Here is a 14,844-nt window from a genome sequence, read left to right as displayed (position 1 = left end):
CAATGGGGAGGGAAGGGGTGCGGGGGGAGTTGACAGGGTTGGGTGCCACATCTGCTTTCAGAAACTCGGTCGGTCAGCACGTGGGAAGCACCCCACCTTCCTGTTAGAGGTAGTGACTCCTTCTGAGGACTCTTCTCCTCCTTGTCCATCTGCCTCGGACCTGCTTTGGGGACTATGAGCCATGCACACAGGGCACAGCTCTTCGATGAGAGGCAACATCTGGAGGCCTGACCTCTTCAGCACTCTCTCCAGAGCCACACACGCCCCCAGCCCCCACCCCTCACCCCCTGCATCTGTCTTCATCCGCATCTCCAAAGGTCCCTCGGCATCTTCAGTTCCCTCCCCTCATGAGACAGCATGTCCCCTAAGCTATGTGGCCCAGGGCAGCCCCACCTAAGCCCTTTTAAGAACTTCAGTCCCCTCTGCTGAAGCCTTGACTTCTCTCACACAGCTACTGATACAAAGGCCAAATATAATAACCACCTATTACCTGAGCTCGAGTTTAGTCCTCATCACCAAGCCACCAGTGGACTATGTGACAGTCTGAATAAGAAATGTCATCTACAGTCTCAAGCATTTAGTCCAGACTTGGTGAGCTATTTGTGGAAGCTTAGGCAGTGTGGCCTTGCTGAGGGACATTTGTCACTGGGGTCAAACGTCAGTTTATTTTATGTGTATCGGTGTTTTATGTATCATGTGTATGCAGTGCCTGCAGAGGCTAGAGGAGGGGGTTGTACCCCAAAAACTGGAGTTGTTAGAGATGGTCATGAGCCACGATATAGGTGCTGGCAATTGGACTGGAGTCCTCTAGAAGGTAAGCCAGTGTTCCCAACCACCAGACCAGCCAGCCCGACCCAGGTTTTGAAGTTCCAAAGCTGTACCCCATTCCCAGTTCACTCTGCTTCCAGCTTGCAGTTTAAGACGTGAGCCTTCAGTGTCTGCCCCAGCCGCTTCCACACCACCGTCAACCACTCGTATCCCTCTGTACGTGGGAGCCCGTTAAATGGTTCCTTCTACAAGTTGCTTTGATGGTGGTGTTTTAGCAGTGATAGAAAAGTAACTGGCACAGGGTATAAGTCCTTCCTCCCTTCATCTGCTCTCAAGGTGTTGTCCACTGAGCTGGGAGGGGCAAGAAAGTAACCTTCAAAAGTGGCTTGTTTAAACTGAGGCACATGTAAAAGTACAGAAATTCAGTGCACAACCCAAGGCGTCCTTACCCACACATAAAGGTAACAGCTCCAGGAACTATCTCCCCTCTCACTGTTGACACTGTAGCTTTGCAGCTCCTTGAACTTTTAATGAAAACAAAGCATCCAATCCAGAGTCTATATTCTTTCATTCCGTATTGTTGAGACTAATCTATGTTGCAAACAGCCATTTATTTTATTTTACTACTGTGAAGAACTCTATATATTCGCACGTATGCATTAGTTTATCCTTTCTCCTGTTGGGGCACACCTAGGCTATTTCCAGTTTCTAGCAATCATGAATTCATCATTTCAGTGGGCATCTGAACTTCTCTCTCTTGGGTAGGAATCGGGAGTGTGGTTCCTCAATGTGGCGGGTGAGTGGCCAGCATTGACAGGATCTGCCACATAGACTTCAGGTACAGCTGTGCCTATGCTCCCCACATCTGGAACAATGGCTTCTGATTAGTTTGGTGTACCGGCCTCATCTTCTCAAGGACAACACAATAGATGGCCTGGATTACGGCATCGGGCAGACTTCACTGCCGACCTGTGAGACAAGCACACTAACTGTAAAGCTTTACTTACCTGGGGAAGAGAGAAATCATCCTTTCCAACCAGGGCTGGCATCCATTGTGCCAGGAAACTATGCAGACTGTAGAGATGGCTTGGAGGTTAAAAGCACTGGCTGATCTTCCAAAGGGCTCGGGTTCAATTCCCAGCACCCACATGACAGCTAACAAACATGTGAAACTCCAGTTCTGGGGATCCCTCACCCTCTTCTGGTCTGTGGGTACCAGGCACGCACATAGTGCACATACATACATACATACATACATACATACATACATACATACAGGCAGAATGACCACACACATAAGAGTTCAACTAACAAAAGGAAACAATGTGCCCCTTATTTATGATTGATACCATGCTAGCATATGACTGGTGGTGTTGCTGAATGTTCTCCCTCCCCCCACCCACTCCTACCCCACATACCTGATGCCCCCCATACACACAATGTGCAGTCGCCAAAGAAACTTTTTGAGCCATCTGATCCCCATGGTGTTCTTTACAACTCTGACACCTGGTAATTAACTTCCCTCCTACTTTATAGCTTGTGGCTGCTTTTTGTCTGTCCTACTGCAGTCGGTGGAGAAAGCCAGGACCAGTGGAAGTGAGTCAGAACCTCCTATCAAATTCACAGAAAGTAAGGGCGGCTTCCCACAAAAGAACTGGGCTAGAGAGAAGGGAGGTGGTGTGACCAAAGGAGGACCCACAGCATGCTGTTTAGGTTCTGTGATGGAAGACATCCCACACATACTGTTAAAGACTCACTGCCCTGTGGCCAGCAATAAATTCATCGCACCCTGGTATGGAGCCACAGATGGGGCGTCCTGTAGAATTCACCTTCACTCCACACAGCCTGCCCACCCTAAGGAAGTGTGCAGTGGGTAGGGAGAGATACACATCCCAGGGGATCCCACTGAACAGAGACAAGCAGAACGGGGAAAGGGACATCTCCCCAACAACCCTAAGCACCTTCCCTTCTATAGGAGCACAGCTGTAACGCCTTGCACCAACCCCTAGTCAGAGATGAGAGTAAACAAACCGACACAAAGGCTTTGAATGGAGGAGAGAAGCGAAGGAGCTTGGGAAGGGTCACTTCTTTTATTATCCCAAAAATGCGAAGTATTGAAGGCACTTGCAAGAACATGGAGAGAGGAGGAAAGCAGGAAGCAGGATCCCACCTGGTCGTTACCCAGCCTGGAGAAAAAGAAAAGCTATAGAGCCAGGTCGGAAGTCAGCCCGGTGTCCACTACAGAAGGCGAATCCCATTCTACAGACAATGAGGAAGTTAAGAGCACGGGGGCAAGGGACGGGGACCAGCAGTCACGAGTTAGTGGTTCTTTAAGGAACACGTTTGGCAGTGAGGACACCGTTCAGGGCCCCTGCTGGAAGAGGTCTCGGTACATCTCGATGAGCCGAGCGGCCTCACGCTGGCCAGAGAGCAGAGCACCGTGGGTGGTGGAGTAGTACTTGCGGTGTGTGGCCTCACCGGAGAACAGCACCTGCATGGGCTAAGCGGGAGGAAGGGGAAGTGAGGGTGGGGTGGGGAAGCAGCCGAGGCAGCGGGCTCCCTGTCAGCCCCGGAACCCCTACTCCTACAAGGCAGACACGAGTGAACAGGATGCAGGTACTGCTGTTTCCATAGGGTGAAGGGTCACCCACCCACCTAGCCCCCTTCCCTTCCCCATACACCCCACGCCTCAGTTCCTTCTGTCCCAAGGCTGTTAGAAGTCCTGGCTCGATAGTCTCAAAGAATCCATTCACCTCTTAATAAATAGTCTACCCTCCTCAGCCTCTATTCTCTGATCAGACAGAGAGATTTATACCACCTGTTTCTGAGGCTAGCTGAGCTGCAGAGAGTAAATGAAGCTATGCACGTTAAGCACTTAGAATCTGGAAGAATGTAAACAAAGTTAGGTGGTAATTTAACAAACCTTTATGGAGCCCCTACTAGGGTCCAGGGATTGTTCTGGGCACTTGGATGATAAAAGGTGACCAGGCTGCTGCTTTGTGGAGCTTCCATGCTGGTGGGGAAGCCAGACACGAAACCCAGTTACTAAACAGTGTCGTATGTGATTGTGGGTGTTCGGGTGAGGTGCTGAAAGCCCAGAAAAGAGGTTCGAGGTCTGGGAAATCCCACAAAGCTTCCCAGAGAACAGGACTTAAAGGATGGATGCTGGTGAGTCGACAACAGGCAAAAGAAGTTCCGCCAGAGGGGAAGGTCACCACACTGAAGACAGGGAAACTCTGGTCTAGTCAGCGCTCAATCTCAAGAAAGCAGGTGTCCTGGTGAATCCAAGGCTGGTTCGGTCTTGCATATCAAACTCGTGTGTGGACTTTCTCCAAGAGAGCAGTGCTGACTCCACCAAGTCTAGACTAGGAACGAGCACCCTGGCCAGCTGCCAGGTAAACTGCACCTACTGATAAGGGACTAGGGAGTCTCAGGGATGGGCCGTGTGGCCAGCTCAGGCTGCCTCTCCGCCCTTCTTCATCAAGCCCCAGTTCCTGTTGTGTGTTTGTTTGTTTGTTTGTTTGTTTGTTTGTTTGTTTGTTTTGAGACAGGGTCTCAAAGTATATATCCATCCTGCCTGGCCTGGAACTCAGAAAGACCCGCCTGTCTCTACCGCTCGAGTGCTGGGATTAAAACTGTGAGTCGCCCACCGCTCCCAGCTCAGGTTCTAGTTCTAAACTGGTTCCAAAGTTATTCAAAGTAATAAAAATGACACGACTCGGCCTCTCTGTCAGCAGTGTGTAAACCTGTGGCTGAATTCTAGTCAACAGGCTTCAAGGTGTACTGCTGTCTCTGTCCAAGGAATCCCCTTTCTGGTCCATGTAGCTATTAACCGAAGACATAAGCGCCATGTTCTTACAGCCCTCGTTCTTGGACTATGAGGTAAACTCCTGAACATGGTAGCCTGGAGCTAAGATATGTGTTTCCCTACCACCATCCTCCAGATTTTTGCTGCTGATTTCTGTTTTGCTTTGCTTCTGTCACAGCCAGGGGGTCTCCTTCATAGGAAGTTGCCCTCTCTAAGCACAGCTAGACAGACACCTTCACTGACAGAAATCTCCATCAATAACTCCAAAGAAGTACTTTAAATATGTTATATTTTAACATTTAATGTATGTTCACAGTTAGTGAACAAACTATACTATGGGAGCATATTTCTGTCCGTCTTTAACAGTGTGTGTGTGTGTGTGTGTGTGTGTGTGTGTGTGTGTGTGTGTGTGTTCTCATGCCATCATGCTCATACAGAAATCAGGACAGCAAGCAAGAATCAATAATTCTATCTTTTGCATGAATCCTAGGGGCTGAAGCCAGGTCAGTCATCAGGGTTGGCCGTGAGTCCCTTACCCACCAAACCATCTTGCTGGCCTCAGATTTATTTTCTTCTTCGAGTACAGTTGACCTGCTCTGAGGCAGGGCAGTATTCTCAAGTTTTTCTCTGCCTTAAGACAGTGTCCATGTATCTCAGGCTCACCTTTCACTATGTGGCCAAGGATAACTCTGAACGGCTGCTCCTCTCCCTTCCACATCTCCAGTGCTAGAATTGGAGGGTTTCTGAGGTGCTGGGCTTCGAACCCAGGGCTTCTGACATATCAGACAAGTGCTTTACCAGTTAAGATACAACCCTAGTCCCTCAAATTTAATCTCTAAAACATATCAAGGACATAACCCTCTGCTGTCCCATCAGACTCTACTGTGGGAACGTTAGGCACGTGTGGCTTTGAACTTGAAGTGTAAGTAGTGCAATCAAGGAACCAAAACTTTAATTTATTAAATTTAATTGTTTAATGAATTCAATCTAGCTGCGGCTGAAGGTTTCTGTCTAGCACAGCAAGCAATGATTCAGGTTTCAGAGATTCAAGAAAATATTAATTTTCTATGTGATTCTACTTTTTTCTTCCAGATGTTAAGTGTTTGTTGCCTTGTTTTTTCTTTCACCATGGGAGCCACCCCCACTGTTCCTCACCATGACACCCTTAGTGGACACTACTCCAGTCCTCCTCCCTGGACCAGACACATGCAGAACACCCCCTCCAAGGCCTCTCCACAGCATTCACAGCCCACTCACCGCTGTCTTGGAGCTCTCTGTGTAGGGCAGGGGCTTGGCCAGCTTCTCCACATCTGCCCCACTTGAGCCCACCTGTGTGTATGAATAGGAACCCCGGAAGTATGGGTTGCTGCCCCAGGCTGAGCGCAGGATTCGCCTAGGTTTTGGTATATTGGGGTTCCCTGTTGGGGAGTCAAAAGAACCAAGAAAAGGGAACATAAGAAATAGCTATATAGGGAAGGCACCCCAGACAATCAAGCAGCCAAGAGGCAAGCATAAAAGATTGGAAGGAATGAGGGGGCTGGGCTCAAGCTGTATTTCCTATTCATCACTTCCTAGTGATCCCCAGAAAACAAACATTATGTATCTCAAGGCCTTTGAATTTCCTACTTTAAAGTATTAGTGGGGGGGGGTGCCTCAGTGGTAGAGCTCATGGTTAGCCCTCATGGGGGCCTGGGGTTCAGTCCAGGCAGTATTCAAAACAATTTCAGATAATCATGCTTCCCTTTTTATTTTCATGGGCTCCTGGGAAGTTCTCCTGCAATTGTGCGCAGAAAATAACCAATTAAAAGAGTCAAAGATGCTGGGTATGATAGCATATGCTTGTCGTTCTACCATTCAGAAGGCTGAATAGGACAGGAGGATCTTGAGTTCAAAGCAAGTAGCTACAACCCAGTGAGTTCCAGGCCAGCCTGGGCTACACAATGAAACCCTATCTTAAAAACAAAAACAAAACAAAACAAACAAACAAAAAACAGAGTAAAACAATTCTACCTCTGAATAAGATGCTAGGTAACAGGAAATGAGCAGCTGTGGTGATGGTGACATTGGAGCCCTTTTTACCATGAGGCCCTTAGTGGAAAGAGCAGTTCTTTTGAGTCATTTGAACTACAAAATGAGAGTGCCAGCAACTGAGGAGACAGAGGCTAAAGATGGTTCTCTGCAGTTGCTCTCCCAGTAGGCACAGCCACCTCAGTGCCACAATCTGGAAAGGGTAAAACTGCTACAGACCTGGGAGTTGAGAAAGTAACCAAGCCTCAGTGAACCACATGGACACAGCCCCAAGCCTCAGTGAGCAGCACGGACATGGAGCCCACCTGTGAACTGTCGAAGCATCTCCGTGCAGATCTCCGCTACAGCCTCGTCATCGCACCTCTCCATGACGAGAGCCTCCTCCCCACAGATCCAGCCACTCAGCACATGGCCATAGCGCTCTGGTGGGTAAAGGACATCGAAGCCACAGATCTTGCGGTACCAGAGCTCAGGCGGGTAGGTGAGGGTACAGCTCTCTGCCTCATCCTCCCACACAAACTGCAGGCTGTTGCACTCAGGGCCCCAAAAGGGCTCCTCGAATTCAAGGAAGATCTTGTCAGTGGTACCAATGCCCAGGCGGTGGATGGCGGCCACCTTCTCTGTGGGCAGACATGGCCTAAAGAAACTGGTGTACTGCCTCTTGAGCACGCCCAGCGAAACGGTCACAATCACGTGGTCTGCTGGGATCACCTCACAATCCTCGCACTCCACGACTACAGGCCACTGCTCATCCTCGTCCCACCTCCCCTGCTGGGGATTCTCTCCACTCTGGCCACCCTCCCCAGCGTCGTGATTGTGGTCACCCTCACCACGGGGCTCGATCTCAGGACCCCGGGGGCGAGCCGAGGCCTGGTCCCAGTGGATGCAACGGACGGGTTTCCCCAGCTGGATGACATGTGGGGGAATGCCCTTAGCCAGCAGCTCCACAACTCGCATGAAGCCGGAGGGGATGATGTGATGGGCGCCAGGGATCTCCGTCCATTCTCCAAAGGCGCTCAGGGACACTTCATCTATGCTGTGAGAGCTGCTTTCACAGCTCTCCACCTGTGGGAAGACCCAGAGAGAAGCCGGGTGAGGCAGGGCCAGGCCATGCAAGCAACAAGAGCTCTGAGCGGCATGGTACTTTGGACCCAGATTCCCCCAGAATTCGTCTTTTTCACTCTGGCATCTATACTCCACAGCAAAGATACCTTCAGGTACTGCTGGATCATGGCGAGCTTCAGGCGCTTGGTGGCCTCTGTGTCGTCAGGGTCATCCCTGATGCGATTCCGCACCTTCTCCCGGGTGAACACCCCGACACTGTTCTGACTCTCAGCATTGACTGGTTTACCATTCCGGAAGAACTCCTGGGTCAAGTTATAGACCTGACAAAGAGACCCAAAAGACTGAGCCTTCTTATCACCCTCTACAGAGGGCACAACTGGAAGGCCACCCATTCCCTGGTGTCCCTGGTGCAGCGGTGGCTTCTGCATGAAGTTAAGCAGGTACCTGCCCTAGTCAGCCAGCTCCTCACCTCCAAGCCTTTAAGAGAGATGTGATGGGCCTAAAGCTTTCTTTGGGGGCCCTTCCTGAACACACTGCAAATGTCTGAGAGCTATAGAATCCTCTTGGTGGGCTCTGCACATGTGTGCGAGCCCTCCTCCCATTCCCTGGAGAATCTGATCTGTACGCATCACCTTTTCCAAGAACAAGATGCAGAATGCTCATCCCCTATAGACATCCTCTTTGCAGTACCCAGATCCACAAAGAGCCCCTTCATTTGGTCTGCAGTACATGGAAGGAAGAGAGAAGAGAGCAACACAGGGGGCAGAAAGCATCTCCGGGAGGCCCCAGCAGGCCAAGAAACAGAAACCACTTGGCAAGCATTCTTTAGCCCAAAAACCAATCCACTCCTTATCCACGGTGACCATCAGTCCCTTGAAACAGGGTCTGCCTCTTCTGCCAGCCCATCCCATAATCCTTCCACCCTACCCCCAAACACTGAACAAGTCTACTCCTAGACACTCACTAGGACTCACCAGACACTCACTAGGACTCACTAACATTCACTCAACATGCATTTGTGGGCTTCACACCCATGACGTATTAAGCAAGAGAAAGTCCCGAGCCTTGCCCAAACTCTAAGAAGTTTCTGAGAAGATTTCTACAAGATACACTGTGACAGGAAAGAAACCAGATATGAAGTCAACCAAGGACTCATTCTGACTCATCAGGATACAGCAACACTGGCAAAGACAGAGAGAAGAAAGAGTTACACGCAGAAGACACTACACAAAGATGGAGGGCGAAGCAGTCGAGAAACTTGAAAGGTGTTGGTTTGGGGAAGAAGCAAGCAGAATGCCCTACAAAATGAATGGCCTTGGGAAGGTAGTCAGGTGCCAGGGCAGGAAGGCTAGCTATCATGCCAAGGCCCTGAAGCCCTGTGAGAATGGAGCCCCACCCACTGCTGTCATTTCTAGGACTATATATATAGCAGAGAGCTTCTCAGCTGATCATCTATGGATGATTGCTTGTGGCCAGGCTGATTAGTGGTTATCTCCCTCCTTAAAAAGAGTCTCTATTCGGTCGGTCAGCATGCATCCATTGGAAAGAAGATGTCTTCTCTGCACTGCAGCCCTAAGAAATGTTGTGGGGCCAGAGTGAAGAGCAGCTACAATACCACACTCCATTCCCACTGTTCCACAGGACAGAAGCCTCTACATGCAACTAGCACATGAAGTAAAGATGCCTCTGCGGCATAAATTATAGAGAAAAATATTAGGAACTTGTCCTGCCTACAGTCACAAGATGCTGGGTGGTCAGCAGTAGCTGGAGCCTCAGCAAATTCCTCCTATAGGATCACTGCCAAAAACTCAAGCTGGGGACTCTCCTTCTCCTCCCTGGTTTTCCCCTAAAAGATAAGCAACATAGTAACCAGTATTCAGCTCATGTCATTGAAGACCATAGGTTCCTTCAAGGAGTAACAAATGTAGCCACCACCAACTAGGACTATCATGTGGTTATGGTCTCCTCCCGAACATGAAAGCAGAGTGTGGGGCACAGGTCTACGACCACTACACCAATTCTTAAATACTTTTCACTGGGATTACAATCCTTGAACACTGGGATGTAGACACAGCCATGTACATTTTACAGATGAGAAAACTGGGGATCCAAGAGGCTATAGCTTAAGTGTTTGATAGTCTCTATCTAATTCTGGGAACACAGCTCAGCCTGATAACACTTGCCTAGCGCAAACAAGACCCTGGGCTCAATCAGCACTGAGGGAAAACAAACAAACAAAGCAGGGCAGGGGAAACAAGTACTTCCTGTTCAATCATGAGGACCTGAGTTCAGACCTCTAGCATGTACCTGCAAACCTAGCCCTGGGCGGCTCGACTCGGGTAGATCTAGAGGGTTCACCAGCCAGCTGTTCTAGCTGAAACAGTGAGCTTCAAATTCACTAAGAGACTTTGTCTCAAAATGTAAGGAGGAACAATGGTGACCTCTGACCTATGGGCCCACACACATACACTAAAATGTACCCATATGAATGGCCCTTCAGAGCCATCTTTGTTGGAAACATTTACTATAAAGCTAACTTTAGGCATGGGTTCACCTGGCAACTTAGAATGGTCCCGGGGTATCGACTAAAAGCCACAAGTAAATCCTGATCTACATTTCTTCCTTCAGACACTAAGCAGCACTGCAATTTGATAACTACTTTGCCCATTCTATCCTCCACAGCCCCCGTCTTGGTTTTCAGAAGTGAAACTAACCAACAGGAAGGAGAAGAAGTCACAGCCACTGAGGGTTATTGGCAGGAAGTATCCAGACAGCCAGGCATGGTGGCACACATTTATAATCCCAGAACTTGGAAGGTGAAAAAAATAAAAAGAATCAGGACTTCAAGGCCAGCTTTGGCTACATAGCAAGTTTAAGGCCAGGATGAGCTATATGAGACCTATCTAAAAAATAATAAAAAATAAAAACGTAAGTATTCGTGCTTAAAGCACTTACAATAGCCAGGAGTCAGCCTGTAGGCCAGTAAGGTCTACTTTGAAGAACGCAGGTTACTATCTGAACTGCCTCACATATCTTGTCGGTACATACACAAAACAGGTGTGCACATCCTCCAAGCACCAGGGAGTGCCACAAGTGTACAAAGGCAAGTGTGCAATGAGTGCTTAGCGGTCCATTTACTGACCTGGAGTGGGGTTGTTACAACAACACCACCTCTTATTCTTTACCTGCTTTCACAGTGCAGCTTACAGTGCTACTGAGAGATACTAAGGACACTGGTCATTTTTTAAGGCTTGGATGTTTCAGTGATGTACAGAATTGCTACTTCTATCTAAAATAGACTGCAATGCTCACCAATATACTAGGAGTAGAAAGGACTCTGAGGCTGGACTCTCACTATCGTAACCACTAGATACCTGTTGAGATTCGGAGTTTTATATTAGTTCCTGCATGGTTTCACTACCTACATTCGGCTACTCAAAAACCACAAATGAGGGGTTGGGGATTTAGCTCAGTGGTAGAGCGCTTGCTTAGCAAGCGCAAGGCCCTGGGTTCTGTCCCCAGCTCCAGAAAAAGAAAAAAAGAAAAGAAAAACCACAAATGACTAGAAGCTACCATACGGAACGGTGCAGCTCTGAAACAGCTCCATCAGTACAAAAGGGTCTCCTGAACGGTGCTAGTTACTCCTAATAACAAAATTATTATTAGCATCCTAATAATAACTAAATAAATAAATGAATTACTAAAATAATCACCAGAGAATTGAGATCAATGCACAAAAATCAGTTCTATTGCTATAAACTAGGAATAATTAGAATGCTTTCTAAAAATATTGAATATCTATTTAAAAAAATAGTGACAACAATTACCACAGCCCAAACACTTAGTAGAGTCTAGCAAATGACATTAAAGGCCTTTCTGAGAAAATCTACCAGTGTCTTGCCTAGCTCGGCAATTCATGGTCTCCCTACACTGTCCTGATGTTCCCCTTACCTCGTTGTATAAATCACTGAATTCCTCAACCACGTCCTTGGGGATGCGGCGGCCACGGTTGGTAAGGTAGCAGGCCACGCCATTCTTGGAGTAGAGGCTGATGCGGCCCACGCTGCGCTCCCCATCTGTTGTCTCTTCCAAAAGGCCATTGGCTTCTGCTAGTTGATAGATAGGGTTCCCGTGGGATCCATGGATCCAGGTGGCTCCCAGCTCAAAGGTGGCGTGTCCTGGTGGTGACAACAGACCCTTAGAAGGGCAGAGGTTTCTTTAGAGAAGCACAGGACTGCCTCCCTTCCTTCTCTAAGAGGGCCCCACCCACATACACACAACAGGGCAGGAAGGGGTTTGGCAGCGCTCTCTGAGGAAGAGCCAAAGCCCACAGAGGACACCTGACAGCAGATGAAGTGCTGTCCATCAGGGAGAAGCAGTGGCCAGAGTGACTCCTGAGTGTGCCCCAGCATCACCTCGAGACATCAGTTAGAAGCCTCCCCTTTTCTAGTCTTAACCTTCTTCTAAGACAGTACTATATGCCAGACCTCCGACTCCCTCCTGCTCAAGAGGATATTCCCTACCATTATTCTAGCATCTCAACAGCCCATGGCTCCAGAGTCCAAGCCTTCCTCCCAACACAAGATGCCCCCTCCCAACACTTCTAGGACAGAAGACAGGACAACTCCATTTTCCTAGGATGGAGGAATACAATCCCAATCTCCAGGGAGATCCTTCCACACCGTGGGGCTGGCCCTGAGATTCTGTCAAGGAGGGCTAAGAGTACTCCTGGATTCAAGAGGTAAGGGGCCTAGGAATCCACCCCACCTCCTCATCCCCAGCCACAACAGCAATAGCAGCAGATCTGAGGTAACTGCCTCTGACCTGAGCCTCAGTTTCTTCTTCAGATGCCATAAAGCTGTGAGGCAGCTTTCCCTGCCCAGCTTCCAGAGAGGTTAAAATAGTGCAGAGAGCAGAGAAACAAGTGTGTAGTGGTCAGGCTCAAGATGGTAAACTTTCTGTCAAATTCACAATAATGTCTCCTACCTCATGTATACTCCTCTGGACAAAAGTAACTGTCCTGCCTTCCACTGAGAGGCAGGGTCTACCCCCTGAATTTGGGATAAACTCACAACTTGCTCTGACTAGCAGAATGTGGTAGGAGTTGTATTTGCAGCCTCCGAGCCTAGAGCTCGAGGGGCCTGACTTAGTTATTAGTCTTTTTCTATTGTTGATATAAAACACCACGACCATAAACAACTCAGGAAGGAAAGGGTTTGCTTCAGCTTACACTTCCACCTCACAGTCCATCACTGAGGGAAGTCAGGACAGCAACCCAAACAGGTCAGGAACCTGGAGGCAGGAGTTGATGCAGAGGCAACAGAGGGGCGTTGCTTACTGGCTTGCTCCATGCTTGCCCAGCCTGCTTTCTTATAGCACCCAGGACCACCTGCACACAGTGGTATCACCTACAGAGAGCTGAGCCCTTCCACATCAGTCATCAATCAAGATGTACCGCAGGCCAATTTAGTGGAGGGTGGGGGGTGGTTTCAAAATTGATGTTCCCTCCTCCAAAATGGCTCCAGCTTGTGTCAAGCTGACATAAAACTAGCCAGCACTCTAAACTAACAACTATAAAAAGAAACAGAGGTTCACCTTGTTAGGAATATGAGCCCAGACCAAAGCCTACACTTCCTACCAGACAAGACAGTAAGGCTGTCTTCGAGATGCTAACCAACTTGAGTAACACTTCCAAGTGACCCCGACATGCAGGAATCAAGGCAAAGCCACCAAAAGACCCAGCTACCTGAACCCTGCCCACACGTCCATCCACAGATTCTGAGTAAGCAAACCGACTTCGTAAGCTCTTATATCTGGGGTGGCTAGTTCCGTAGCAATAGCTGTCTGACACAGCCTAAGGGCAGTAGTTTTGCCCTCGCCCCAAGAAGTAAGCAGGTCCTCCTCATTTGCATGCCTTCCCTTTCTTGGAATGTTTCTAATTAAGCCCCAGTTCCTAAAAATAGCCCTGCAGCACGAATGTGCCTACAACAGCCTCATGCTGTAGCTAGAAGAGTTGCCTGGTGCCTCGGAAAGAGGCAGGCACGCACAGGCCCCCTTGTGTAGGAAAAGTAGGCAGACTGAAGGACACCAAAAACAAAAAGTCCAGGACCTTGCCCACAGGAGCTGCCTGCTGGCCAGGAAGGATACTCCAGAGCCTCAGGCCTGGAAGTCCCCTGAGTGTCTGTTCTACTTTGAGCTCCCAACAGGAGCAGAGAGAGAACACCAGTATTATTATTGCTATTACGATTACTATGAATTTGTTTTTAGCCAGTGCTGCACATGTAGGCAGTACGGTACCAGCCACCCACTCCTCTCCAGAAACCCTCCTGACTGTTCACTCATGACTACTCATCTTGCTTTGTGACCCACTGGACTGAGGTTGACCAGGACTCTGTGGTGAGACCACAGGTCCAGAGCTATCTGCGGGAGCCTGGTGGGTTCAGCAGTGAGAGTGAGTGAACACAGTAGCTGCTCTCTCTCCCAGAGTCTATTAACAGCTAACAGTTGAGAGGGAAAACAGCCATTTGAAAAGGAACCGAACCCTTACCCTGGCACAGTAGGGAGCTCCAAACCACACAGAGACTGGGCAGGGTTAAAGCAAGGAGCGGTCTTTCCTGTCTCTAGATGTTCTTCAACTATGAGATGAGGAGAAGAGCAGGGCCAGGTCAAGGTTTGCCAGGAGTCAGAGGAACAGAATAAGGCCACCACCAAGGATGCTTCTCCCACTCACTTCCATCTCCGCCACACCTGTATTCCCAAGGGCACCAGGCACCACCTCGTGCCTCCTCACCTCCTAGCAACTGGTGTCCTCAGAGCTGGCTCTGGACCCCCCTGCTCTCACTACTGACAGGGACATGACCACCGTGCCATGCTGAAGCCTGTCCATCGACACACTGGGTTCTGGCCTACCTGTCTACATACAACACAGGTGCCCTGCCCAGCATGTTCTCCCCTATCCCTTCATATGTATTATTCCACACAGCTAGTCTCTCCCTCTTCTCTGCCCTGCAAGTTTCCCATCTGGTCTTCTGCCACCCTGTGCCCTCCCTGAATGGTCTCAGTTGTCAGCTGCCCCAGGGACTGGGCCACCTATCTCCCCATCTTCCATTTCTATGTCAAACTCTGAAGAGCTCACAAGAATCATAAATAGGACTGCTCTTCCCTGAGGCTGCCAG

General features: G+C 49.2%; 1 protein-coding gene across 27 annotated transcripts in view; it reads right to left on the bottom strand.

The window, feature by feature from the left end:
• Positions 1-1,276: 1,276 nt before the first annotated feature.
• The window catches only part of Smox (spermine oxidase), a 35,533-nt gene continuing 21,965 nt past the window's right edge, over positions 1,277-14,844 (bottom strand). For 4 of the 27 annotated variants that reach the window (NM_001431597.1, NM_001431593.1, NM_001431594.1 and 1 more), the window contains 5 exon segments: positions 2,818-3,268; positions 5,834-5,994; positions 6,910-7,669; positions 7,816-7,989; positions 11,621-11,847. In NM_001431597.1, coding sequence (NP_001418526.1) covers positions 3,131-3,268; positions 5,834-5,994; positions 6,910-7,669; positions 7,816-7,989; positions 11,621-11,847 — 1,460 coding nt within the window. In that variant the 3' untranslated portion in view covers positions 2,818-3,130. 27 annotated transcript variants of the gene reach the window in all.

The sequence above is a fragment of the Rattus norvegicus genome, chromosome 3, assembly GCF_021556685.1.
Source record: "Rattus norvegicus strain SHRSP/BbbUtx chromosome 3, alternate assembly SHRSP_T2T, whole genome shotgun sequence".
Classification (NCBI taxonomy): Eukaryota; Metazoa; Chordata; class Mammalia; order Rodentia; family Muridae; genus Rattus; species Rattus norvegicus.
This window is presented reverse-complemented; position numbering and strand designations above follow the sequence as displayed.